Genomic DNA, 27,562 nt, shown 5'->3' with positions numbered 1-27,562 from the left:
TATGGTAGTGGGCCTCTTGGCTCAGCAGTAGGCAAAGTTATACAGGCACTGATCCAAAGGTGGGTAATAACAACTCAGCAGTCAATTGTAAAATATTGATCACTTTGTACCTACTCCATTTAAAAAAAAAGCTGTTTGCTTAGTTCTCACTTACTGGTTAGAATAAATTTTATTCACATTTATGTTGACTACCATTCTATTCTAATACTCACTCTCCCCTTGACAGTCTTAAATCCCCCTTCACCCACCCCTCAACCTATTGCATATGACCTGGTTCTCAAAGAATCTATTTGACAAGCAACATGTACCGTCCTTTTTGTGACCCCCTCATTAGCCTAGGAGCTTTTTCAATCCCATTTCACTACTCTTGCTTGAATTCCTAGACTGTTCCTGATGTATCTCCAAGATGCCCCATCATTCCATTATAGATTTATCTGTTACTCTTCTAGTTCCACTTTATCCTGTCAGATCCTTATATTGAAAAAGGCCTCTCCCAATTTAGAATTTCTGCTGGTTTTTTCCTCCATTGCTAATGACCCAGGAGCTTCCATACAGACACTTGGTCTATTTAGTCCAGGTACTTTCCCATCACCAGATCCAGCAATGCCTCCCATTTAGGGCTGATCAAGTAAGCTCTCCTGAATGTAGTTCAGTAATTCCCCTAACTCTAAAATTTCCAAACAATTCTTGGGTAAATAATATTCCCCAATATCATTATTGATCATTTCTCTTTACTGCAGAAAGAAAAAGACTCTGCTAGAGAAACTCAGCATCTAAGAGAAAAAAACAAAGTTAACTTTTCAACATTCATATCTCTTCACAATGGAAAAAGCTGGAAAATTATGGTAGCAGTGTTGTTGACAAAAGGAGGACTGAGTGAAAATGATGACGAGTACACCCTGAGCAGAAGACAATGGGAATACTAAGTGGTAACAAAAGGAATTATGCTCATGGAAGATAGGTGTTAAATGATGATCAGTGGACTGTCAAAAATATATTAGCTTTCTGAACAGCAACCAAGATATTATGGCAAATAGGTATAATCAAGGCAGATGTGAGCACAGTTCTTCATGCTCTAAACATCTGCTGTTTCTTTCCACAGATGCTACCTGACCTGAGTAATTGTCAGATTATTTCGGATTTATAAATTTAGTTTGATTCATGACGTCATTGATCAGAATAAACAATAGTTTAACATGGAGTGTTATTATTATGTCCTACTTATATCTAAGAGTAAAAAATGAGGTCTGCAGATGCTGGAGATCACAGCTGAAAATGTGTTGCTGGTCAAAGCACAGCAGGCCAGGCAGCATCTCAGGTATAGGGAATTCGACGTTTCGAGCATAAGCCCTTCATCAGGAATCAGATGAAGGGCTTATGCTCGAAACGTCGAATTCCCTATTCCTGAGATGCTGCCTGGCCTGCTGTGCTTTGACCAGCAACACATTTTCAGCTACTTATATCTAACTTCAGGTAAGCTAGAGTCATTGACCCAATTACAATACACCTCACAGGGCGATGGGAATGGATTGGCTTATGTACTTTGCTCCCTGATAGAAAGTGAAACTCAGGAATGAGCAGACAAGCTGAACAAACCTCTTGATGAGGTCTTAAGATTTTCAGAGAAATAACTACATTGAAGCATAAAGATGGACTGGCCTGGCTGAATTTGAGATGAGTCACTCATATCAGAACAATTCTATGATTCAGATATTTGAGTAGTGTTTTTGATGTTTGTACATCCATACCATTTCAACTAGACCTTTGCCTTACGCCTAAACACTGAAGGATACTGTCCTCCAATTGGACCAATGACCTCATCTTGAGAGGTCAGATCCAAGAGTGGGACCTGGCTTGATAAGCAGGCCTCTGGCAATCACAGTAAATCAGTCACTAGCATCCTCTTATGAATATGTTCAGTGTACTTTTAAAACATTAACTAAATAGAAAAACAAGGCATTAACACTATACAATGACTATTTGATTCTCACTACAAATATCAAAAGGATTTCACCATCACAAAATTCTCATTCTGCCCTTTCAAATCACAGTCTTACCCTTTCCCTCCAATTGTAAAACCCTCAGATTTCTGCATTTCAATTGTGGTTTGGTGCACATCTCCTGATTTTCATTGAGCAATCAGTGGCTGTGCCTTCAAATTGTCAGCCCCGAAATTCTCCCTCTAAACCTGGTCTACCTTAGTTGTTTTCTCCTTTGAGAAGCTTATTAGTCTATCTTTACATAGAGCTGCACGCAAGCTAACATTTCATTGCTGCAGGTCACATTCGCTTCTGCTCCCATGCAGCACCTAGGAACATTTCACTCCCTTATCAACAGTAGTACTTATTACAAATGAATTCTTTGTTGCAGAATTTGTACCTGGAATAGGATTGAAAGATGAGAAAAAAGGTCAACAGTACCCAAAAGGGAACCAACTTCTGAAAACAAATTAAATACTTCAAACAAGAATATCAAAATATCACAACTTCTAATTGTAAGATGAACACACAGACCTATACAGTACTGACAGTACTCAACTTCACAGTAGGTATTGGAGATGCCAAGAACCTGATCAAGATTTTCAACAATCGTTCAATTTGCTATATCCAAATCTATAGCAAATTCCAGGCTTCATCAGTGAAGAGGAGCTGGATGTCAAGTGATTCAGTTCTAAAAGATTGCACGCATGAAATCACTGAATAGAGTTTACAGTCATTCAAATCAAGGAGCTCAGATCAAACATTCAGAGGTTCTTCTCTCAGGATCAGGATTCAAGACAGTCAAATTCATACTTGTCAGATCAGTCCATTCATGGAATTAACATTTCATTCAATAGGAAGGTGCATCAGCTCTCAAAAAGAAAATTCCAGTCTAGGAAACATTTGGTCTGAAGAGTCAAAAGAACTACTGGAATCGAGTTAAATACCTTTATTTGAGCACAAATGTGTTTTAAAAGGGCATTTGCATGGAATTATTCTTTTTTTAAAACAATGAAAAGCTAACACCATTCATTCCATTGAAAAGCTTATTCAAGCGAATGACCATCCCATTTACATTTATGAAATCAAAAAAATTACATCAGCTCATTTTGATAATTCAAAAATAAAACTCAAAATTAAGTCCTGTAAACCAAAAGCTCTGAAGCCAAGACTGACAAACCCTAAACTGACATTCTGGTCATTCTGTCTAGTTTTGTGCTAAGCTCAAGCTCCCATAACGTTTTGGTAGTCTAGCATTGTTACATGCCAAACTAAACTGAAGGGAAAAAGGAAGGATTTTCAATAATTCAGTTTTGCAGTTACAGTCTTGTGTTTTAACACTTCAGTGGCAATTATGCCAATAGCACAAAAATGGTTCCACTCTAAGCTTGGGGACCTAAAAGACCAATTACCAAATGAGTGAGGCCTGAGGAAAAACGAATTGAGAGTGTGTTTGTTAAGACGACATGGAAGATGTCTGCAGCAACAGTGCTGGAGAGCATCAAATGGGAAAATAAATCCTAGCCTCAACCAACATTCACATATTCTTGGTTTCCTATGGGCATGGTTTATCCAGTTATCTTGGAGAAGGGCAAGAAAGAGGACAGAGGCAGTTCAATAAAGGTGATATTTTAACAATTCCATAGGAAATCTCACCAATGCAAGGATGAGATGTTGCTTTGTTTTAAAACGGCAGAGTGACAAGAAAAAGGGCAAAATTACTGAAGTAAGGTTTTTGTACATGCTATTTTTTGGCAAGTATAATCCAAAAATAAATTTTACCATTGGAATCCCAGTGTGGAAGCTGTGTTATAAACAGTTAAAAAAAAATACAAGAAACAGAAAGCCTGCTTCACAACAGAAGGCTGAAACAAGAAAATAAACCAAATAATCCAGTAGTAGCAGTCTCAGTTTCAAGAGAAAAAGATTACAAAAAAAAAATTTGAGATCCCAATGACTAAAAGGTTAAACCATTTAATTTGTTTACTCCCAATGAATTAAGAAAAATTTGTTAACAGCATCCTCAGCCTGAAATATTATGTGTCTCACTCCACTGGTGTTGCTCAACTTCAAAATAGCTTTAACACATTTCTGCCCTTATTCCAGATTTTAAGCATCCACAATATTTGCCACTGTGTTAACAATTCACATGATTAAGAGTGATTAAATCTGATCAACTCACTCCTCAGGAAACTACAGTCAACACTGGCTCCTCTCTTACCTCCCCCAAATACTTTGGATATAATTGAAAAAGATGGAGGTGGGTTGAGATAGTTCTTACAAAAGAGCATTAAATGCTCCAAAGCAGACATGAAAGTACCTGTTTTGGTAAAGGAATACTACTACCGCCTGAAATAGCTTTATATAGCCATTTTTTTAAAAAACACAATGCAAATGTAAGAAAATCAAAGAGCAGGAGAATACTGGAAACAGATCAACCAACACCCATGAAATAGATGTTAATCATGGAATTGAATATTTCACTTAATAGGAAGATACATCAGGTTTGTGGACATTTGGTCAGAAACAGAATTTGAAGTGAACAACTTCTGATAAAAAGATATATAATGAATGGGATGGAAGGATGGAGCAAAAAAAACTGCAATCATGAATGTCGCCCATTCTGCCTAAAGCACTACATGTCTCTTCATAAATGCTGATGATATGCTGAAAGTTTCCAGAAGATTCTACAGTTAAATACCCAATTTAAACATTTAAGAATTTATGATTAAGAAAATTGACTAGTTGAGCTCAAGCTGTAAGCTCAAAACTTTTACCCACGAATTTGCAGTATTGTCATGATGCTGCCAGACTTCTATGATGCACCTTCTTCCAAATGCGATTTCACTTAAAAAACAGCAAGAACCAGCCCATCATACAAAAAAAAATCAACTAGACAGATGCAGTGCCACAGAACAGATGACCAGCTCTGGCATACACAATGTCATAGTGTTGAACAATACGTCAGGTGCTAGTAAAATCCATTGTGTTTATTACTGAAGACACTTATTAAAATATGAAACTTCAAAAAGTTAGCTTGATGTTTTACTCTTCTGTAAACGTACCTCCCCAATGAACCAACACACTGACCAATAATTCTTCATAAACAAGAAAATACAAACTGTTGAGCAGCTGGTTTTCTACAGTAGAAAATGCAGTGATATCAAACAGTCTGTTTGAAACCCTTTGATTAAAGCCTAATATATCCTTCCCCCTTAATAGGTAGACACAAAATACACATTTTTGTCCAATGAAAGTGCATCTTTATAAAGAACGTACAAAGAGGATAACTTTTGAAAACAGTAATCTCCAGTAATTAGTTTCCTTGGAAGGTGCTTTGTGCAGCAGCTGATGCAGCACTAGCTGCAGCACTGCGCACTGTGGTATTGGAGAAGACCCCATGGGAAAATTCTTCTTGTGCTCTCTGAAAACTGGCTCCTGTGCTGCGGAATATTGAATGTACCTACAAAAAAAAGGGATAAAAAACCTTAAGTAAAAGACTTCATTTCAATTTGTCCGATCTTATCTCTGCATTTCTTGAATTTATTTTGCAGCTTCTCATGTGAGAAAACAAGGTTGCTGAGAGACACATGGTAAAAACAGACAGTTAACAAAAAATATGTTTGCCAGCCAGTGAGCAAGAGGTTTGTCAAGAAATGGGTTTACAGAAGGGAAAAAAAAATGGCAGAGAGGATAGGTGGGTGGGAAAAAAAAAGAGGTGGAAGTCAGTGAAGGCAAAACTTAGAACTAGACAAGAACAGGGGAACATGGGAACAAGTGATCCCATTAGCTCTTCATTTCTGTTCTTCAATTCAGTGACGAGTGTTATCCTAATTTCCACATCCCTTAACTAACAAAAGAACTACCAATTTCAGAATTAAAATTGATTTAGCAAACATTCACTGCTTCTTGCAGGAGGGAGTTTCACACTTTTCCCACTCTGTAGAAATCTTGTCCAAAATTTGTCCTGAATAGCTTGGCTATTTTAACAGGACATTTTCTTGTCATGGACTCCTCTACCTGTGGGATAACCTTTTATCTGGCCTATAAAGTTTCTTTCAGATCTTAATCAGATCAGATCTTAACTATCTGTATTCCCTGTAACACAAGCCTCAATTTGATCCTTGGCACCTTGTTAGCATTTAGGTAAATTTGCATTACACGGTGCCCAAGACCAAAAAGTTTCTTGCATACACTGTTGTGATTTTCACCTTTATACTAACTACAACACCAGGTTATAGTTCAAACAGGTTTCTTTGAAAGTACAAGCTTTCAGAGCACTACTCTTCCATCAGGTAGCTAGTGGGACAGGATCATAGGACAGTTTACAGTAAAAGATAAAAAAGTGTCATAACTGCTGCGATGTATTGAACAACCCTAGATTGCTGTTAAGTCTTTAATCACTTAACTCTAACCTGTTGGACTAAAACCTGGTGTTGTATGATTTTTAAACGTTGTCTACCCTAGTCTAATACAGTCACCTCCACATCATGGTTAGTATAGTACATGCAATAGTCATGTGGTTTGATTATGGTATTACTGAGAAAAACAGCACATCCCTACTATAAAGGCTGACATTTCAGTAGTCTTTTGATTAAATTCTGACCATGGCATTTTAATATGTGTACATAGACTCATGTCTTTTGAACCTTCAAAAAGAAAGGAAAATGTAAGATAGACAGGATCATAGAATACCTGCAGTGCAGGAAGAGGCCATTAAGTTCAGCGAATCTGAACTGGCCATCTGATCTCCCTTTCCCAGTGAACCCGATTTGATGTATCTTTCATCTGCACCCCTGGACAGTGTAGGGCAATTTAGCATGACTAATCCACCAAACTGCACATTTTTGGAGGAAACTGGAGCACCCAGAGGAAGAACATGGAAACTCCACACAACAGACTCACCCAAGGATGGAAACCTGGGTGCTGTCCTAGGGGCAAAATCATACAAGCACTTAATCCTAGTGTTTAAGTGTTAAAAAGACAAAAGTGAGGACTGCAGGTGCTGGAGATCAAAGTCTAAATTAGAGTGGTACTAGAAAAACACAGGTCAGGCAGCATCCAAGGAGCAGCAAAATCGACGTTTTGAGCAAAAGCCCTTCATCAGGAATGCCCCTCATTCCTGAAGAGTTTTGTTCGAAACATTGATTTTGCTGCTCCTCGGATACTGCCTGACTTGCTGTGCTTTTCCAGCACCACTCTAATCTAAAATGTTAAAAGGTTGAGGCTTAAGTGGATCAGCAGCCAATGTAGGTCAGCAAGAGCTACTCGAGTGAGATCACCATACAAGTGGTAGGGTTTGGATGAACTGACATTTATATAGAGGGTGAAAGATTGACAGCCAGCACAGCGGTGGAACGTTCAAATCTGGAGACAGGCAAGGGCTTGTCCTAAGGTTTCAGTAGAAGATGAAGAGGTCAGGAGTGAGGCAAGCAACACGACAAGGATGAATTAGACACTCTTACCCTTTGTACCAGCAACAAAGACAAGACTGCGCAAACGGTGAAGAATACTGCTACTACCATCATGACCACTGCCACAGCAAGATTTGTTTTTGTCCAACTAAGTGCTGCAATCCAACCACTGAAAAGAAATATTAATGGTTAAGCTGGTTACTTTTAGCTGGTGGTAAATTAGCATTATTTTACAGAAATCAAGAATCACTTTTGGCAATAGGCAAACCATTCTGAAAGGCTAGACAACAAACTGCAAAATCATGCCACTTTTATAAAAACAAAAAAGCCAGTAAGAGGGAAGTACTGGGGGAAAACTATTGAAATCGTACATAATTTATGAAAAGCAGGTCAATTGCTAACTGCATAGGTCACAGAGGACAATTGATCTATGGTTACTGGGCATTTTGAATTTGAGTCTGACAAAGATAGCTCTCCACATTCAGGGCACCAGCTGCTCCCTTCAGTAATCTAATCACCACTTTTCCCTTGGGTTGTCTCTGCCATGCATTTTCTACATTCCCAGCAGCACAATGGAACTCATGCTCTGGATCTCATTTTTACGTCATACACACAGGTATGGAGTTAATCTCAGAACAGTCTGCACTACCATTAAGTGAATATTGCTCTGTGAATTTGCAAACTAGTTTATGGCATAGTAGATAAAACACAGACAGAACACAATCAATTTAAAAACAGATTAGTATGAACTTGTATATCACTAGAATATTGTGCATGCTAACTCAGCCAGTGGGCCCTTAAAGGCACAAGACCACCCTGACCTGAACACAGATCATCCCCTTGAACCTTGGTGTTGACTGCCTTAGAGGCATTGGCCCTACTTTTATCAAATAGTTAAGAGCCTTTGCTTCTTGAATGACCAGGGATTGCTAGTTAATTTCCCATTGTTGGTCCTTCAAAAGAAATCTGTTCTCACCTTGCAATTTAAAAAATGCCCTGGGTGAGAAGCATTTCAGTTTAGCAGATTTATAAGTCTGGGGAATACCAACTTGAACATTTTTGGCTTCACTGTGGTACTATTCGGATTCTATTAAATGCAGATTACACTTCCTCGTCGAATGATAGAAATTTTCAAACTCAACACTAAGTCAACATGGGAATCTTTGCACTATAAACACATTTCACATTGGATTCAAATGTGGAACACAGTCCAATTGCATCTGCGTGCCCTTTGGGGGCAGCAGTCTTGCTTACTTTATTTAAACTTAAGTCTTTAAAATTGATAGTCGCATTTATACAGCTATAAAATAGCTTTTTTTTTGCCAACTATTGGAAGGAAGTGAAAGTGCTGTCTGTTCTGAAATGTGAAGTCATTAAGAATACGAATCACAATGCAACAAATCACAGACTAATTTCCGAGTTTAGGTCTACCAGAAATACCTCAAAGTAGTGTTTACACTTCACCCGCAAGTAATTGGGTCACCACTTCATAGATTAAATTCCCTACAGCATGGAAACTGGCTATCTGGCCCAACATGTTCATACAGACCCTCCAAAGAGTAACCTATCCAGACCCATTCCCCTACCCTTTATTTACCCCTGAATAATGCACCTAACATTAGGGGCAATTTAGCATGACCAACTCACCTGGCCTCTACATCTTTGGACTGTGGAAGGAAACTGGAGCACCTGGAGGAAACCATGCAGACATGGGGAGAACATGCAAACTCCACCCAGAGACACAATCGCCTGAGGCAGTAATTGAACCTGGGTGCCTGGCGCTGAGAAGCAGCAGTGCTAGTCACTGAGCCACCATGCCACCTATGAAGTTGTCTCTTTCAGCCTTGCACCTTCTAGGTCTGCAATCACTGCCAAGTGATACTTGAGTAATCCCACAACTGCAGCAGCAAAGAATGCTTCCAGCCATTTCTTGATCTCATGTGGAGTGAACAGAATTGGCTGAAGACCAGCAGTGATGCCTCGCACCTTTACTAGAATTAGAGATTAATCATTCACTCAGAACTTCTGGCTGAAGATGGTTGCAAAATGCCTCAAAATTGATCTTTTGCATTCATACACTGGGTTCCCCACTATGGAGATGGTGATATTCATGAAGCCATCTCCTCCAGTGAATTCTATGGTTGTCAACCATCATTTACAACTGGATGTGTCAGTACTGCACGGCAAACTGAAGTTGATTTTGGCACTCAGCGCTATCACCTGCGGCTAAACTGTTTGGCACACAAATAGCCCTGATCTGTAGCTTCACTAGGTTGGCGCCTCACTTTTTGGTATGCTGCTTCTTGCATTCCCACATGATTCTTGATTGAACCAAAATTAACTCCATGAATTCAAGTTCACATGAACTTAGTTTGGTTTAAAGCTGACTGTTACTTCAGTAACACAATCAATCAATCTGGTCCTGTTGAGGTTTCTGCAGTTTGTAGTGCAAAGTTAAGATCGGGTAAGGGAGAATAACGCAAAACCATAAAGATACACCCAGCACAGTCTACTCCTCAATTCAAAATTAGTTAGATTGAATTGCTAGATAAATTCCTTTTGCACTGTTTGGAGTGTGACCATTTTATTTCCTCAAATCAAATTTAAAGAGCACAGTAATTCAATTTGGTTCTTGGTATAAAGAGATTGGGTGAGCTATCAGGAGTAGACTGCTTTTGAATCATTCATATTAAATATGATTCATATTAAATCAATTTAACCAGATAATGTAAGGAAAGATTTGCATTGCCAGGAGTACATGCAATTCAGCTGTAGGAACAATTATCTTGTGCCTATACAGAAGAGTGCATTTTGGGGGCTGCAACGAATCTGACCAAATAGCAGTACAGCAACCATAAAAAATGTTACAAGTGGACAGTCACAAAAGGGATCAGCAAAGAAATCTGTTTAAGGATGTCAGAGCCTAGATGACCCTTAAGAAAAAGGAACACTGATTAAGAAAGCAGTGAGGTTTAAAAACACAACAAGCATCGAGTGGGAAAGAATGGTCAGTTAAGAAATACGTGCCTCTCCAGTGGCTAGAATAGTCAGCAGGGCATGTCATATCAACTGTCTATACACGCTACAGGAATCTGTTGAAGGAAGTGTATAGAGAATATGCAGAAAGCCAGATAGCTCACAGAAGACAAAAACTCACACCAAAGAATATTTCTTTCACTCAGCACTGAATGGACACTTACCTGACCCCCCAATTGGGAATGCCGACTGCCTGAATGACATAAAGAACAATTTGACAGAAGAACACAAAGAAGAAGAAAAAGAAGTTGAATGAGCTGTCGGACCTGAAAAAACAAGTTTTAAAAAAGTTAGTCTTTTCCAAAAGTTAGTCTTGTGACATAATTAATCAGTCTCAGTTTATTCGAACATCAGTATCTTGCCACTGATTTTCTTGTTACACACAAGACAACCAGGTCTAAAGTCAACCTCCAACTCCTCTGATGCAGTTGGCTGAAATAAGTCACCCGTGGCAGATGTTAATAACCTGCTGTAGCACACTTATAATTTTTTGAAATATCAATTCACTGGACATGGGAACCATTGGCTGGACCAACATTTCATGCTGTTATGGACTAGACCAGAGCCCCTCAAAATATTTTAGGTAGCCTAAACCCCGACTTTTTCTTAGTTTAAAAAGTAAATGTAAAGTGCCCGTTCCAGTTGCATTGAGACTGGTCAAACTACTCTATGTTAAGCAAAACAAAATTTAAACCATGAGTTAAATACAAAGAGGAATTTAGATTAGCTTAACTCTATTGGAAAACTCAACAGAATAATAGTTTCATTAACTATCACATGCAGTTCTTCCTCCAGGAGGGAAAAAAGAAAATCCAGAGAACAGCAGTCAGGAGACATTCACTGAAGCTTTCAAATCTGTTGAGACCTCAATAACTTCTAATACTACTAAAAAAACAAAATTCAACAGTCTAATGAGAGCTGGCCACATCAACAGTCCAGACTGTTTCTTTTAAAAAAAAAACAAACCTAAGGCCTCCCAAGCAATACATTCAAGTGGTCTTAACTAGCCAACTCTATACCTCCTGTTCAATCTCTCTAGAGAAACCAGGACAAAACCACCTCTTAAAGCTATTGTCAGAGTGCCCAACCTCATTGGCCCCCAACAAGCTGCCATCTTGAACCACTGCATTGTATTTGTGTTATTGAGAGGGTGTTCCAGAATTTGAAATCAGCAACACTGAAGTAATAGCAATACAGTTCCAAGTCAGGATGAAGTGGTGGCTTGGAGGAGCAACTTGCAGGTGTTGAGTTCCCATGCATCTACAGCCCTTGCTCTGCTAAGTGGGTTATAGGTTTGGAAGGAGTTGTTGAAAGAGCCATTATTACTTCCATAAATATTAACATTGTAGTTTAATTCAAGTTTTGTCAGTCATCCATATTTCATCTGGCCTTCAGCTCTTAAGTTGCACTTCAAATTTATTTATTTCTCAATCGAGACGAAACAAAAATCTTTTGTCCATTTTTATTCTAGGGTTTTCACAATTTTTAAACTTGTAATTATTGCATCTCTGAAAACAGTCAAATGTTGAAAGTAATAACACAACTGATCCAAAAAATGACAAAAGGATTATCAGAATAGAAGCAATAACAATCAAGACTGAAATGGTTGGGCTTTTCTCAATAAGGGCATGGTGTGACCCTTATAAATCCTTACAATTATGAAGGAATTTGATAAATCAATCCGATGCAGAGAAGAGATCACTTATGTAAAAATCCAAAAACTAGAAGGCAAAGTTATAATCTGGGTACTAATACATACAATCAGAGAAATTAAGTAGAACGTGAAGTTTGCTACCACATGGAGTAGAGTCAGAGTGATGTACAGTACAGAAACAGACCCTTTAGCCCAACTCATCCATGCCAACCAGATATCTCAACTTAATGTCGTCCCATTAGCCAGTACTTGGCCCATATCCCTCTAAACCCTTCCTATTCATATACCCATCCATTTGCCTTTTTTGATGTTGCAATTGTACCAGCCTCCACCATTTCCTCTGGCAGCTCATTCCATACATGCACTGTCCTCTGCATGAAGAAAGTTGCCCCTTGGGTCCCTTTTATATCTTTTCCCACCCACCCTAAACCTAGGCTCTCTAGATCTGGACTTCCCCAAACCAGGGTAAAGACTTGTCTATTTAACCTATCCATGATCCTCACGATTTTGTAAACCTTTGTAAGGCCACCCCTCAGCCTCTGATGCTCCAGGGAAAACAGCCCCAGCCTATTCAGCCTCACCCTATAGCTCAAATCCTCCAACCCTGGCAACATCCTTGTAAATCTTTTCTGAACCCTCAAGATTCACAACATTCCTTCGATAGGAAGGAGACCAGAATTGCAAGCAAAAATGGTCGAACCAATGTCTTGTACAGTGTAACATGGCCTCCCAACTCCTGTACTCAATACTCTGACCAATAAAGGAAAGCATACCAAATGCCTTCACTATCATATCTACCTGCAACTCTACTTTCAAGGAGCTATGAACCTGTACTCCAAGGTCTTTGCTCAGCAACACTCCCATGGACCTTAACATTAAGTCCAGCTAAGATTTGCTTTCTCAAAATGCAGCACCTCAAATTTATTTAAATTAGACTCCATCTGCAACCTCTCAGCCCATTGGCCCATCTGATCAAGATCCCCATTGTAGGGGGGATCCAAGATGGCGGCGACCCAGCAAGACTGTGTCCACAGTGCTCTACCAAAAACTTGGGCAAAGTGGATCACCCACCCCCACCACACTCACTAAACCATTTATAAAATAGTTGTTAACCTTAAATAGTTACCTATTAATACATTTAAATAGTCTAATACTAGCTGAAAAATGAGTAAAGGGAAGGGAACAGGCAGCTCTAAGAAAGCAGGGACCCCTCCCCCACCCTCTCTCCCTTCAGCTGCAGCAAAGATGTCTACAGCCACTTCAGGAGACCTAACAATGAAGATGAGCTTTGAGGAGATGTTTGCCAGGTGGGAGGCGAAGATTGATGCTTTTATTGATGAGTCTCGGCAGAGCAGGGAGGCACTCTCTGCCGAGCTGCAGAAGCACGGCAGAGACATTCAGGAACTGGAGCGCCGAGTCGGAGAGGCGGAGTCGAAGGCCGCAGCCTCGGACACTGCGATAAAATTGGCAACCGACCACATCCGTTTTCTCGAGAATCGAGTCCAGAACCTAGAAAACCACATAGACGTTCTCGAAAATCGAGGTAGTCAAAAAAATATTCGGTTGCTGGGCCTTCCCGAGCAGGAAGAGGGAGGCCAGCTGACAGCATTCTTAGAGAATTGGTTGCCACAACTTTTAAATCTGCAGGCTGGATCAGGCCAGGTAAGGGTAGAATGGGCCTACCGGGTCACAGTACGTGGGCCCGGTTCAACCCAGCGCCCACGCCCGGTCCTGTTCCAGCTGCAGAGCTATAGAGAGAGGCAGATGCTCCTGGAAGCCTCAAGAAATCTGGGAAAAGATCCCCAAGCTATGACCCACAAAGGATCCAGGATCATGCTGTTCCAGGACTTCTCCCCAGCTTTGGTCCGAAAGAGGAAGGCATTCGATGAGGCGAAGAAGCGTTTAAGGGACTTAAATATCCAGTACTCCTTACAATATCCAGCGACGCTACGCCTTAGCCACGAAGGATCCATATATAACTTCGGATCACCGGAGAAGGCTAAGGAATTCTTGGACTCTCAAATAAACTGTAAGAGATTGTGGATGTTGGTCTGCCTTTCCCATTATTTTGGTTTACATCCCTTCATCTTTTCCCATGGTTACCTTATTCTATTTTACTTCTGTTTTTAGGAGCAGGGTTGTTTTTCTTTCCCCTGTTATTTTGTGGTATATTTAAGTATTACGTGTTGAGATTGTAATCTTATAGTTATATATTTATATATGGTATTAATATTCCCAAATATATTTAGATGTGGGTGTGGGTGGGGGTGGGGTGTTCACTGTTAATTCTAGCTTTATATTATATTTGAATTCTCCTCATTTTATTGAGGAACACCTGGGTCAAGGGTGGGGCACTGGTTGGAAGAGGGTAAGATGGACTGTGGGAGAGGAAGTGACGCTCCCTGAGAACAAGGGAGAAAATCTCCAATTCGGAATGTTTTATATCTTTTTTACTTAGAAAGAGTTTTTTGTTATATTGTTTTGAGTGTATTAGAGAGTCTTTACTTTTGTAAATTTTGTATGCTCCATGCTCGGGATGTTCTAGATAGGGTTTGCCCTCCCGAGGGATCTCGGATCTGTCCAGATGATTATGGCTGATCAGTCGGTTAAGTGGTGCACCTGGAATGTCAGGGGGAGCAATTCGCCAGTTAAAAGGAAGAAAATATTATCAAATCTTAAGGGGGAGAGAGTTGATATAGCTCTCCTACAGGAGACACACCTGTCGGATAAAGAACACTTAAAATTACAACAGGGCGGATTTGATCAGGCCTTTTTTCCCTCTTTTAATTCAAAAAGCAGGGGAGTCGTTATCCTTGTCCGGAAGAATTTTCCTTTTAAAATTCTAAATCAGATAAAAGACTAATCTGGACGATATATTTTGATTAAAGCCCTCATAAATGGAGAGGAATATGGGATCTTAAATGTGTACTGCCCCCCGGCACACCCCTTTAAATTCATAACGGAAGCTTTTTCAAAACTGATGGCCTTTGGTGCCCGTCATACAATTATAGGGGGAGACTTTAATTATATTATGGATCCGGAAATAGACAGGATTCCCAAGAATGCCGCTGGAGTATCTCCCAGATCTAGACAACTGGCAGACCTGAATAAAGAATTAGGATTGGTAGATGTATGGAGATGTCTCCATCCACAGGGTAGAGATTTTTCTTTCTACTCTAATCCACATAAATGTCACACAAGAATTGATATGTTTTTTGCCCCGTCGATTTTTCTAAATTCTATATCAACCCGTAAAATAGGTACTATAGCAATCTCTGACCATGCCGCTGTATATATGGAAACTAAGGTAAAGAACAATGGGATATCCGCTCGGCATTGGCGTATGGACCCCTTCCTGTTAAAAGATAGCAAATTTTTAAAGTACTTCTCCCAAGAACTTAAAACTTTTTTAGAAATTAATACAGGTACGGCTAGCAATCCGTCAATGATGTGGGAGACCATCAAAGCTTATGCACGAGGTTTGATCATCTCCTACTCAGTGACCCAGAGGAAAATGAAGGGAGAACAACAGCGTCTGCTCGAAGCTCGCCTAAAAGCAGCCGAAACAGCATACGCTGATAGACCTTCTATCACAAAATTGCAGAGGATTACAGCTCTTAGGACAGCTTTAAACACTGCGCTTACTCAAACGGCTGAAAGGGAAATATTATTTGCGAAACAAAGACTATATGAATATGGCGACAAACTGGGTAGATACCTAGCATTTCTTGCAAAGAAAAAGAAAGCCCCTCAAACTATCCCGACCATCAAGGAAAGTACAGGTACCCTGACTCATGATCATAAAAAGATCAATGCGACCTTCAAAGAATTTTATTCTGAACTATATAGATTGCAGGATTGTGAAGATAGGATTAAAAGGATGCAGTCATTTTTTAAAAATTTGACCTTTCCGGGCCTGACTCCGGAACAGGTGTCGGCCCTAAATACCCCTTTAACAGTCCAAGAAATACTTGAGGCAATTAGGCAACTTCAGAGCGGAAAAGCACCGGGCCCGGATGGTTTTCAAGCTGAATTCTATAAAGAATTTACAGGAATATTGGCTGACCCACTTATGGATATGTATAATTTTGCGCATAGTCAGGTCTGTCTCCCGCCCTCGCTGAAAGAAGCAAATATTTCTCTTATCCTCAAAAAAGGAAAAGACCCAGAAGACTGTGCATCTTACAGACCAATATCCTTACTAAATGTAGACTTTAAAATTCTCTCAAAAAATGTTAGCACTAAGACTAGAAAGGGTACTGCCATATATTATAAAAGGAGGACCAGACGGGATTTATTAAGGGCCGCAGATCATCCAATAATATCAGAAGGGTCTTGAATATGATCCAAGCCTGTCATCAGGGAAAGATACCAGGAGTAGTAATTTCATTGGATGCGGAAAAGGCATTTGATAGGGTTGAATGGTCATATTTATTTTACACATTGGAAAGGTTTGGCGTTGGACAGGTGTTTACCAAATGGGTTTCAACATTGTATAATGACCCCAAAGCAGCTGTTATTACTAATGGGTTAAGATCGGATGGCTTCAGTGTGGGTAGGGGCTGCCGTCAAGGATGTCCTCTCTCACCATTGTTGTTTACGCTGATAATTGAACCATTAGCAGAAGCTATACGGACTGATCCTAATATAACGGCCCCGAGGATTGGTACAGGTAAACACAAAATTACCCTCTATGCAGATGACGTTCTCTTATTCCTCAGTAATCCTTTAATGTCAGTGCCTCGTCTAATTCAAGTTATTATTACATTTAGTGCATTCTCAGGCTATAAAATTAATTTTTCAAAATCGGAAGCCATGCCAATGGGTGGCCTGGTTATGATACCCCACCTAATGGACGGATCCCTTTTTCCCTTCCGTTGGTCCCTGGAGGGCTTCTTATATTTAGGTATTTTTATCACGCCAGTATTTGGTCAGCTGTATAGGGCTAATTTTGTACAATTAATGGAAAGGATAAGGCCGGACCTCCAGCGATGGAGAGACCTTCCGATTTCCTGGCTAGGTAGAATAGCATTAATTAAAATGAATGTTCTGCCCCGTCTCTTATATCCTATGAGAATGCTCCCGCTGATGCTGCCAAGGCTAGCCCTACGTAAATTATATGGCTGGTTGGGCTCCTTTATTTGGAACCATAGACGGCCCCTTATTAAGCTGAAGAAGCTACAGCTTCCACAGGCAAGGGGAGGACTGGACTTCCCAGACTTTAGGAAATATCAGTTAAGCTCCCTACTAAGTTACATAGCTGATTGGGTTTCATCTGATCCACAATCAATCTGGCTGGATATCGAAGCCTCCCAAGTAAAATATCCACTTACTAACCTTTTATTTTCAGATAAGAGGAAAATCATTACAGACCACTGTAAAAATCCCATAATATTAAACAATTAAGGCCTGGAATATAATGCGGCAAAATGAGGGTAACTCACATAAAACATCCCCCCATGCGCCAATAGTAGGCGCATGGGGATTCCAACCGGGGATTACAGATGCAACCTTTAAACTCTGGAGATCCAGGGGCATCTCATGCTTAGGGGACCTATTTAAAGATGGGATCCTGATGTCTTTTGAGCAGCTGCGTCTGAAATTCGGAATACCTAATGGGGATCTCTTTCGATACTTCCAAGTTCGAGATTATATACAGAAGAAGACTACATTAATAGATAGTCTTTATAAATCAGAGAGAACGTAATGTCCTACGACCAGCGGGGGTATCCTCCATTAGTACTATGTACCATTTGCTACATGATGGAGTTTCAGGAGACATGGATGACCTGCTTAAAACATGGGAGCAGGACTTGGGGCTAGAAATCTCTGAGGATATGTGGAATGACATTTGGGAAAATGCTAGAAGAATTACTATCTGTAACAGAACTCAGGCTATCCAACTAAAGATACTTCATAGGGCCCATATAGCTCCGGCTCGACTGGCAAAATTTAAGGCAGGAGCATCTCCAATATGTCCCAAATGCAAAATAGAGGTGGGTACTCTTGTACATTGTCTGTGGACTTGTCAGAAAATCCGTAGATACTGGACTAAAGTGGCAAATACCCTGACAGAAATTTTTGGAACGGAAATTAGGGTGGACCCTGTATCTCTCCTTTTGGGCTTTTCGAACCTCTCATTTCTGGATATGCACGGGAAGAGACTATTTTCTATTCTCTCTTTCTGTGCAAGGAAAAATATTCTGGTGAACTGGGTGGCTGAGGGCCCCCCTGGACTTTCAAATTGGCAGAGATTAATTATGGAATATATCCCCCTTGACTTCCTCACAAATATGGTGCACCGAAAGACTGAATTATTTTATAAAATATGGCAGCCCTTTTTGAATTATATAAATGCAGATATTTCGGCTATCCTAACAAGGGCTTTTATTTAGTGAAGATTTCAGATCTGGCTGCTCCAGGGCCCCGTGGGAGAGGAATCCTGCGCGAATCCGGGTTTTATTATATTTGATGTTTATACATTCCGAGCATGTAAGAAACTTAGGTATACACTCTGGTTAGTTATAGGTTAGATTAGTAGAAAGTTGAGGTTTTTTTTCTTTTTCTTTCTTCAGTTCTTGTTTTTTTTCCTTTTTCTTTTTGTTTTCTTTCTTTCTCTTTTCTTTGTTAAATTATGACTATTGTATATATGATTTAATTGTACATCAACGTTTGTATTTGAGAGTTTTGTTTATTTTTGTAAATTTGCAAAAATGTTAAATTTCAATAAAAATATCTATTAAAAAAAATCCCCATTGTAACCTGAGGTAACCTTCTTCACTACCCACTACACCTCCAATTTTGGTGTCATCTGCAAACTTACTAACTATACCTGTTATGCTCACATCCAAACCATTAGTGTAACTGACACAAAGTTGTGGACCCAGCACCGATCCATGTAGTTCAGACAAATCAAATAGATATTTAAGAGGAAGCTTCTAAGAACAAGGAGAAAAGAATAGAAGGATACACTGTTACAGTTAGATGAAATAGGGTGGGAAGATACCTAAAACATTGGCATTGATCAGCTGGACCAAATGGCCTTTTTGTTCTGTGCCTTTTACATAAATTAGGATGTTATTTACTCAGTTCAATTTCTAGCTTCTGCTTCAAAAAAAAATCATGCAATGCTGACCAGTGTAGATTTAGGCTTAAAACCATTAATATTTTCTTGAAAGCAGGTTGCACCAAGTCTGTACCAGTCCACTTACTCCACTGCTCATTTGAACCTTTCCCCCTCCAACCCACATCACAGACTGCAATGGTTCAAGGCAGCTGCTCACTACTCCCTTCAAACAATTAGGATTGCACAATAAATGCTGGCATAGCTTGCAACTCTCACATCCTGTCAATAAAGTTAATAAAAACATTAAAACTGCTCCAATTTAACTTTTCCTCAGACTTTTCCTCTTTTGGATCTATCTAGCAAAAGGATGCCTAGCTTAAGCAAGAGTTGAGCCAAGGCCCAATAATACTATAGTATTTCAGGTCATGACTATTCACAGATACCAAATGCCTTTGTACTTAATTGTATAAATTTTAAGAATGCTGTATACACTCACATTCTTAAGTTCTTTATTCTTATGAGCACATTTAAAATGGAAACTACCTACATAAACCTGCCACATTGTCATTATATCCTCCACCTGTGGAGGAGCTACTGTAGACATAGAATACAAAACCACCAATTTATACAGACAAAAACTTGAAGCTGCTGAAAAAGTTCTGCACGTCTGCTGGCATCTGTAAGGAGAAATCAGTTAACATTTTGGTTACGGTAACCCTCCCTCAGAACGTTTTTCTGTTAACTCAGATTTCTCTTCACAAACACCACCAGACTTGCTGAGCTTTTCCAACAACTTCTGTTTTTGTTTCTGATTTACAGCATCTGCAGTTTTATCAGTTTCAATTTCCAGATAATGTCCATAAACAAGTATGAACTTCACTATTAAGTCATTATTTCATATTTTGGCTCAATCATCCTTTACACACATTTGTGCACAGATCCTGTTGGTCTCCCATCCTCAAAAGTTGGTTTCACCCAGGACTACATTTGGTTTCTACTCTGCACACAATGTCACAGGAAGTCAAAAGCCCTGCCTTACATGGCAAATTACAGATGCGTTATTTTGCTACAACATGGTTACATGAACACAGCCATTCAACAAACCAAAAAAAATTTAGTATCATGAAGCAGACCGTCTTATTGAGGTGAACCATAAAGTGAAAAGAACACCAGCTCAGATCCAGAGGACATTTTACCTGAAAGCCTTGTATATTGGCCGATACCAACACAGGAAGGCACAAGGGGTGAAGAGCAAAAACCATAAGATTGCTAAGCCAAAGTCAACTCCAAATTTTGCTTCAACAATAAATTCAGCCAGGCAAGCAAGGAGGTTCAAGAACAGTGTGACTGCATGGACTGTTGGAAGAAAACAAACCAGGATTTCAATAACTCGTGAGCATACTTAACTCTACATAAAATCACTCAAACCATAACTTTGGAATCTCAAATTTTAAAAACACCTCCAATTGAATTTCTGCAAACAGCACACAATTTCACCAGTTTGTGATGTTGCTGAGCTGAGACTAGCATGACTAGCTTAATGCTCATCAACAATGCAACTCCACAGTCTATTCTGTTATCTTTGAAAGGGTTTACAAGGATGCTGTTGGAAGTTGAAGCTGTTGAGCTATAGGGAGAAGTTGCATAGGCTGGAATTATTTTCCCTGGAGTACTGGAGACTGCAGGGGGTCCTCGGAGGTTTATAAAATCAAGAAGGCCATGAATAGGGTGAATATCCAAGGTCTTTTCCCTAGGGTAAGGGAGTCCAAAACTAGAGGGCATAGGTTTAAGGTGAGAGATGAAAAGATTTAAAAGGGACTTAAGGGGCAACCTTTTCACAGAGGGTGGTATTTGTATGGAATGAGCTTCCAGGTGGTGTAGTGGTAGCTGGTACACTTAGCACATTTAAAACGCATCTGGATGGGTACATGAGGACATGGACCAAATGTTGACAAATGGGACTAGATTAATTTTAGGATATCGGATTAGCATGGACAAGTTGAATGAAGGTCTGTTTTCGCGCTGTACATTTATGACCCTGTATAATTGACTCACTTGTCGTTTGCCATCTGAGATAAGGTAAGGTCTTCTAATCAGGTTGAAGCTCAATTTATTAACTTACACCAATAATACATAATGTTTTCACTAAAATGCACAACTGCAAAGATTTGTACAAAAATACTTCGGAAGGGGGTTAAACAAAAGGCAGGAATCATTGGCTGCAACTTACACATCCACAAGTAGTACAGCATTTTTACTGTCCTCTGAAAGTTTGATGGGATCTCTGCTGCAAAGTCCTGGTAGAAGCATGGTTTGATGGGGCAGAACGAAGGAAAAGGAGGCCAGTTATTTCTTTTTGCTGCATGGAGGAATGAAGAAATTTTGCTTTCAAACAAAGCTTAAAAGAAGCAGCGTATTTTAAAGACCTGAAATCCTGAATGTTCTATACCTTTAGCCAGAATTCAGTTTGATTTGACACTATTTAACTTCATACAACAATTCTTCTTTAATAGTTCCAAATGTAGTACTCATAGTCTGGCAACTATGAAACTACTTTTGAGAATGTGCTTAACGTTACTTTGGTCTAGTCTCAATAATTAGCCAACCACCAAATGTAGAATTAGACTTTCAACACAAGAGGTAACTCAACTATAAAACCACTTCAGGAAATTATCACAGTTATTTTGTTCATGTCATAATTTTTAAAAAGGGAGGGTGTTTGGAGAGAGATAGGTGTCTCTTTGCTCAGACTCATTCTCTCCCCACCATGCATGCATCATCTTTACGCACATAACCCTATACCCAAGCTCAAATAACCCTACCATCCCATCTATATAATCCATCGCCCTCCACTCCCAGCCCGACATCCTCCCACACAAGCCTCCCTCACAAACTATGTATATCTCATTCCCCACAGAAACGCCACCTCCACACATACCCTCTCCAGTCTCCTGAACCATCCCACACAACCTACCATCCCTAGGCTACATGTCCTACTGCATATCCAACCCACATAAACCCACCACCCTCATACACAACCAACCCCGATTCTTCCCCCCAACCACACAATATCCTTACAAGTGTAACTTTCATTCTTCAGTTCTTGCTCTTTACGGTCTAGTTCAGCAGCTTTTCTTTCTAGTTCTTCCTGCTGTCGAAGTAGTGCCAGCTGTGCAGCTGTAGCAGTGACCTGAATAGGATATAAAAGTAAATGTAAATAATGGCAAAAAAAACTCTTAACAATATGATAAAACAGGCGGGTCAGTTCACAGACCAACTGGAGCATAATGATCACCTAACTAGCAGTTTACATAAGCTTTACGCAGCACTAACACTTCTGTTCATTTTTTTTTGTTCTTGCTTTGCCATCTTAAAGCACTTTTTGTAAGCAAAGCTTGATCAAAATGCAAAATTGGAGAACTAGAAGGGTTCGCAGAGCTGGGCACTTGTGTTTCAGACGTTTCGTCTCCTGTCTAGGTGACATTCTCAGTGCTTGGGAGCCTCCTGTGAAGTGCTTCTGTGATGTTTCCTCCGGCATTTATAGTGATTTGCATCTGCCGCTTCTGGTTGTCAGTTCCAGCTGTCCGCGGCAGTGGCCGGTATATTGGGTGCAGGTCGATGTGCTTATTGATGGAATCTGTGGATGAGTGCCATGCCTCTGAATTCCCTGGCTGATCTCTGTTTGGCTTGTCCTATAATAATATAGTGTTGTCCAAGTCGAACTCACGTTGCTTGTCATCGGAGTGTGTGGCTACCAAGGATAGCTGGTCATGTCGTTTCATGGCTAGTCGGTGTTCATGGATGCGGATTGTTAGCTGTCTTCCTGTTTGTCCTAGGTAGTGTTTTCTGCAGTCCTTGCATGGGATTTTGTACACTACGTTGGTTTTGCTCATGCTGGGTATTGGGTCCTTCATCCTGGCGAGATGTTACCAGAGAGTGGCTGTTGGTTTGTGTGCTGTTATGAGTCCTAGTGGTCGCAGTAGTCAGGCTGTCAACACACTTCACATTCAACAACCAAATATATGAACAAATCAACAGCACACCCATGGGCCCGCCCATCTCTGGACTCATAGCAGAAGCAGTAATGCAAAGGTTAGAACAAACAGTCTTACTGCAAATTCAACCCACACTCTGGGTCAGATATGTAGATGATACCTTTGTAATCATTAAAAACAGAAATAGAGAACACACCAGATCATCAACACCACACTCAGGAATCAGATTCACTAGAGAGGAAGAAAAGGATAACCAACTCCCATTCCTAGACGTGATGTTACAGAGAACACTGAATGGAGAATTTGCCACAATGGTATACAGGAAAGCCACACACACAGACCAAGTCCCAAACTACGAAAGCAATCACCCCAACACACAAAATAAGTTGCACCAAGACACTGTTCAAAAAGGCCACAACACACTGCAGTACACCAGAACTGCAAAAAGAGGAAGAACACCACCTATACAATGTATTCGCCAAAAACGCATACCCCTGCAATTTCATCAACAGATGCCTAAGGGAAAGACAACGGAATGAGGACATGCCACAACCCAAAGGACAAGCTACACTACCACACATCAAAAACATTTATGAACTGACAGCCAGACTACTGCAACCACTAGGACTCATAACAGCACACAAACCAACAGCCACTCACAACAACTCACCAGAACGAAGGACCCAATACCCAACATGAGCAAAACCAATGTAGTGTACAAAATCCCATGCAAGGACTGCAGAAAACACTACCTAGGACAAACAGGAAGACAGCTAACAATCCGCATCCATGAACACCAACTAGCCACGAAATGACATGACCAGCTATCCTTAGTAACCCCACACAGATGACCAGCAATGAGAGTTCGACTGGGACAACACTATTATAGGACAAGCCAAACAGAGAACAGCAAGGGAATTCCTGGAGGCATAGCACTCATCCACAGATTCTATCAATAAGCACATCGACCTGGACCCAATATACCGGCCACTGCAGCAGACTGCTGGAACTGAACCAGAAGTGGCAGATACAAATCACTATAAATGCTGGAGGAAACATCACAGAAGCGCTTCACAGGAGGCTCCCAAGCACTGAGGATGTCACCTAGACAGGGGACAAAATGTCTACAACACAAATGCCCAGCTTGGCGAACAGAACCACAATGAGCACCCGAGCTACAAATCTTCTCCCAAACTTTGAACTATAAGGTGGAGATGGCACTTTGCAATTAGATGCAAAAATCCTAACCTAACTGATGCAATGGAAGGTTCTCTTTCAGCTGACTGCAAGCGCCCGATGTGAAATGAGCAAATGACAACTCATCCCAGACGATGGCATAGAGGCAAAATTATTGAAGTATAACACCAACAGCTGGCTATGGCTTTGGAAATGGTGTTTAAATTCCATACCGCAGCTGACAGAACTCAAGTTCAGTTAAAAAGAGAAAAAAATCTGGAACTGAAAAACAGCTTTGTAATCTGTATTACAGAAAAACAAATCATCCAGTTTCTTTTAGGTAAGGAAATCTGCCATCATTACCTGGTCTGGTCTATGCGCAAGTCCCAATTCACAACAATGCGGTTACTCTTTATTAACCTCTGAAATGGCTGAGCAAACCTCACCGCTCAAGGACAACCAGGGGTGGGATCCAATGGAATAGAAAGGTTAAAACACAACAAAAATAGGCAATGACGGTGAAAAAAAAATTTTAGTTCCCGTGGAAGCACTCAGGTTAGAATGGGGCTGCGCTATTAAGCTCAGCTAGGAGGTGCTTATCATGGCATCCCAAAATGTGAAAACTAAAGTGGAAACGCTGCAGTTTTTACTGAATAAATTATATTCATCTGTTTTGACTGATTCCATCAACATGTTAAATGCTGTGCAATAGTTATTATTGAACTACAATATACAAAGAGCATTTATCCCGCTATAAGTTAATGAAAGGGATATTGACAACAGACATGACATAACTGAATTGTCAACTCAAAATGGAGGCAACTATGTACAAGGTGCCAGTTAGAGGTGGCAGGTTTGACAAAACTGATGGGAAACACAAGGGGCTGTAACTGTGGTTTCCCACTTATTCAGCTGCATGCATTGGATCATGAGGCTACTAAAACTGAATTTAAAAACAACACCGGACTTTACTAATAGGATTTGAACTTGGGATTGGTGTTGATACCCATCATGATACAAAGACATAAGTGGCTCTTGCTTGAGCAAAGTGTAAAGTGTACATTTCAAATAAGTGATTAGAGATTTATCATTTTGGGAACAAAACCTTAATAAACTTAATGTTATGACTTGGACTAATAAAAATCTTTTTAAGGAAACAGCTAGTTTGCCTACCTGATCCTATCTTTCTTCTCACCTTGTCTTTACATTCGAAAGGAATTGCCCCTAACAAACTGCAGGTCTCTGAATACTTGTCATTGTTAATTGATGTAGACAGTGGACTGGATAAGGTAGTCAGAAACTTCCTGGCCTGCTGAAACAGTAGTATCTGCAACACAAGCTTGACAGTCTAACTCCATGATCTTCAATAACTGCAAGAGCCCATCTCAAAAGTTCTCACTGATTGTATACTGTTGGGATTGAAGATTATAAACACACCAATTTTCCAAAACCAAACACAAACCCGCAGGATCAGCATAAACTAATCAAAATGAAAAGTTAGAATTTAAGTTGTGGAAAGTAATCAAGATTTTAAATTCTTAAAAACAAAACAGAGTTGAAAAGGGACTGAAAGATTTAAATCTGCCTCAATTACACAAATATATCATTTCAGAATAATCTGACAATCTAATGTTCAAAAAGAATCATTAACCTTAAAATCAATGAGCTCCTGTATAAATCTGGAGCATAACTGAACTTTTGAGACAGACTTTTGTTTTACCAACAAATGTTCTAACACAAGTCTCAACTCAAAGCTAATAGTAATTCTAAACATAAGTTTTAAAATAATGTTAATTGAATTCTAACTTTTCAGATATCGCAACCTGCAGAGTTTACTTCAACTGTGATTGCTGCAGCATTGAAAGCTCAAGTGGCTTATAAGTTCAACATATACTGGATAGTAATGCAATCTCAATTCTCAGGGAGGAGGAAGTGAGGACTGCAGATGCTGGAGATCAGAGTAGAGTGTGGAGTGCACTAAAGATATAACTACCACTGTAGCACGATTTTACCTTTTCCCAATGGCAATTTAAACCAGCACCCTAAATAAAAATATTCTAGTGTGCAGTTTCAGCAAGCAGGTAAAACAAAGTGTCAACACATAGCAAACAAGGCATTAAAAACACCAAATATTAGTCTCTTTCAAGTTTTAGAATGCAAACTAAGTGATTACCATTATTTTTGCTTCAATCATTATTCAAACAAACTACTTTAAAAAAATAACATTCCAAAAAACAACAAAAAAAATCAGTTTCTCAGGGTCAGAGGCTGTTGGCTAGTAATTAGGGAAAACAAAAAAAAAGTGTTTTTTACATGAGTAGGCAGGGTATGGAATGCACTACTTAGAAACGTGGAGGAGGCAGCTTCAACTGAGGCATTCAAGACAGCATTAGATGATTATGTGGATAGAAATTAGGTGCAGGACATGGTGAAAGTTCAGGAGATCAGCACCAGGTAATGCTTGATTGAAGAGCTAGTGCAGAAATGATGGGCCAAATGGCCACCTCCTGCACCAGAACAATTGTGATATAAAGGCTATGGTTGAGAATGCAGAAACAGGGTACTTAGCTGATTTATCAAACGTTATATTGAATAGCAGATAAGTCTCAAAAGGGCTGAATGATCTCTACCTGCTCCTTTTTTCTATGTTTAGCAGCTCAGCAAGTTAGTAATTAAGATCAATGCTTCAGATAATACTGTTAATACCAAAATTATTAAAAAATATAACAGTCTTAAATCTAAAGACATTCATTTCAGAGAAACTCAAACAAAAGAACTAGGATTATGAATGTGAATGGGTCCATGCCAAATAGTTGCATGTGCAGAACAGTGGCACAACATATCATTGCTGCAATATGTTGCATCATGAAGTAGTCAGCTGATCTGGAGGACTGTTTTCCTGCAAAATTAATTAATTTTCTACTCCGCATAAGTGCCCAAATTCCATCAGGCTGTTGCTCCAATCAGTCAATTTCCTAATTATAGTCAGTCACAAGCAAAGGCCTGAAAACAGCATGTCCATCCAGCCACAGGGAAATTGCAAATCCCGGACTTCTTTTTAATAATTGCTCTAAAAATTCTAGACAAAGTGACTGACTTGAGCAATACCTAGTGCAATTTGATGTAATGTGTGAGGAAACAGTGATGAAACTTAATAAATTCATAAAATGATTTAAAAAGGTTTTAACTGCTTTTATTGTTTCACTACACGGGTAATTCATAATAAAACACATTAATTTAGC

At 39.8% G+C, this 27,562-nt stretch overlaps 1 protein-coding gene across 1 annotated transcript in view; it reads right to left on the bottom strand.

Moving 5' to 3' along the window:
- Nucleotides 1–2,913: 2,913 nt before the first annotated feature.
- scamp2 (secretory carrier membrane protein 2) overlaps nt 2,914–27,562 on the bottom strand; it is a 48,627-nt gene continuing 23,978 nt past the window's right edge. Inside the window, exons 4-9 of the mRNA XM_060853624.1 lie at nt 22,228–22,339; nt 21,380–21,508; nt 20,346–20,505; nt 10,594–10,695; nt 7,445–7,562; nt 2,914–5,442 (exon numbers count right to left, since the gene is read on the bottom strand). Of these exons, the coding sequence (XP_060709607.1) occupies nt 5,296–5,442; nt 7,445–7,562; nt 10,594–10,695; nt 20,346–20,505; nt 21,380–21,508; nt 22,228–22,339 (768 nt within the window). The 3' untranslated portion in view covers nt 2,914–5,295. The remainder of the gene's footprint in view (nt 5,443–7,444; nt 7,563–10,593; nt 10,696–20,345; nt 20,506–21,379; nt 21,509–22,227; nt 22,340–27,562) is intronic.

Source organism: Hemiscyllium ocellatum, chromosome 42, assembly GCF_020745735.1.
Source record: "Hemiscyllium ocellatum isolate sHemOce1 chromosome 42, sHemOce1.pat.X.cur, whole genome shotgun sequence".
Lineage (NCBI taxonomy): Eukaryota > Metazoa > Chordata > Chondrichthyes > Orectolobiformes > Hemiscylliidae > Hemiscyllium > Hemiscyllium ocellatum.
Note: the sequence above shows the minus strand (reverse complement) of the source record. Positions and strands in the feature narration are given on the sequence as shown.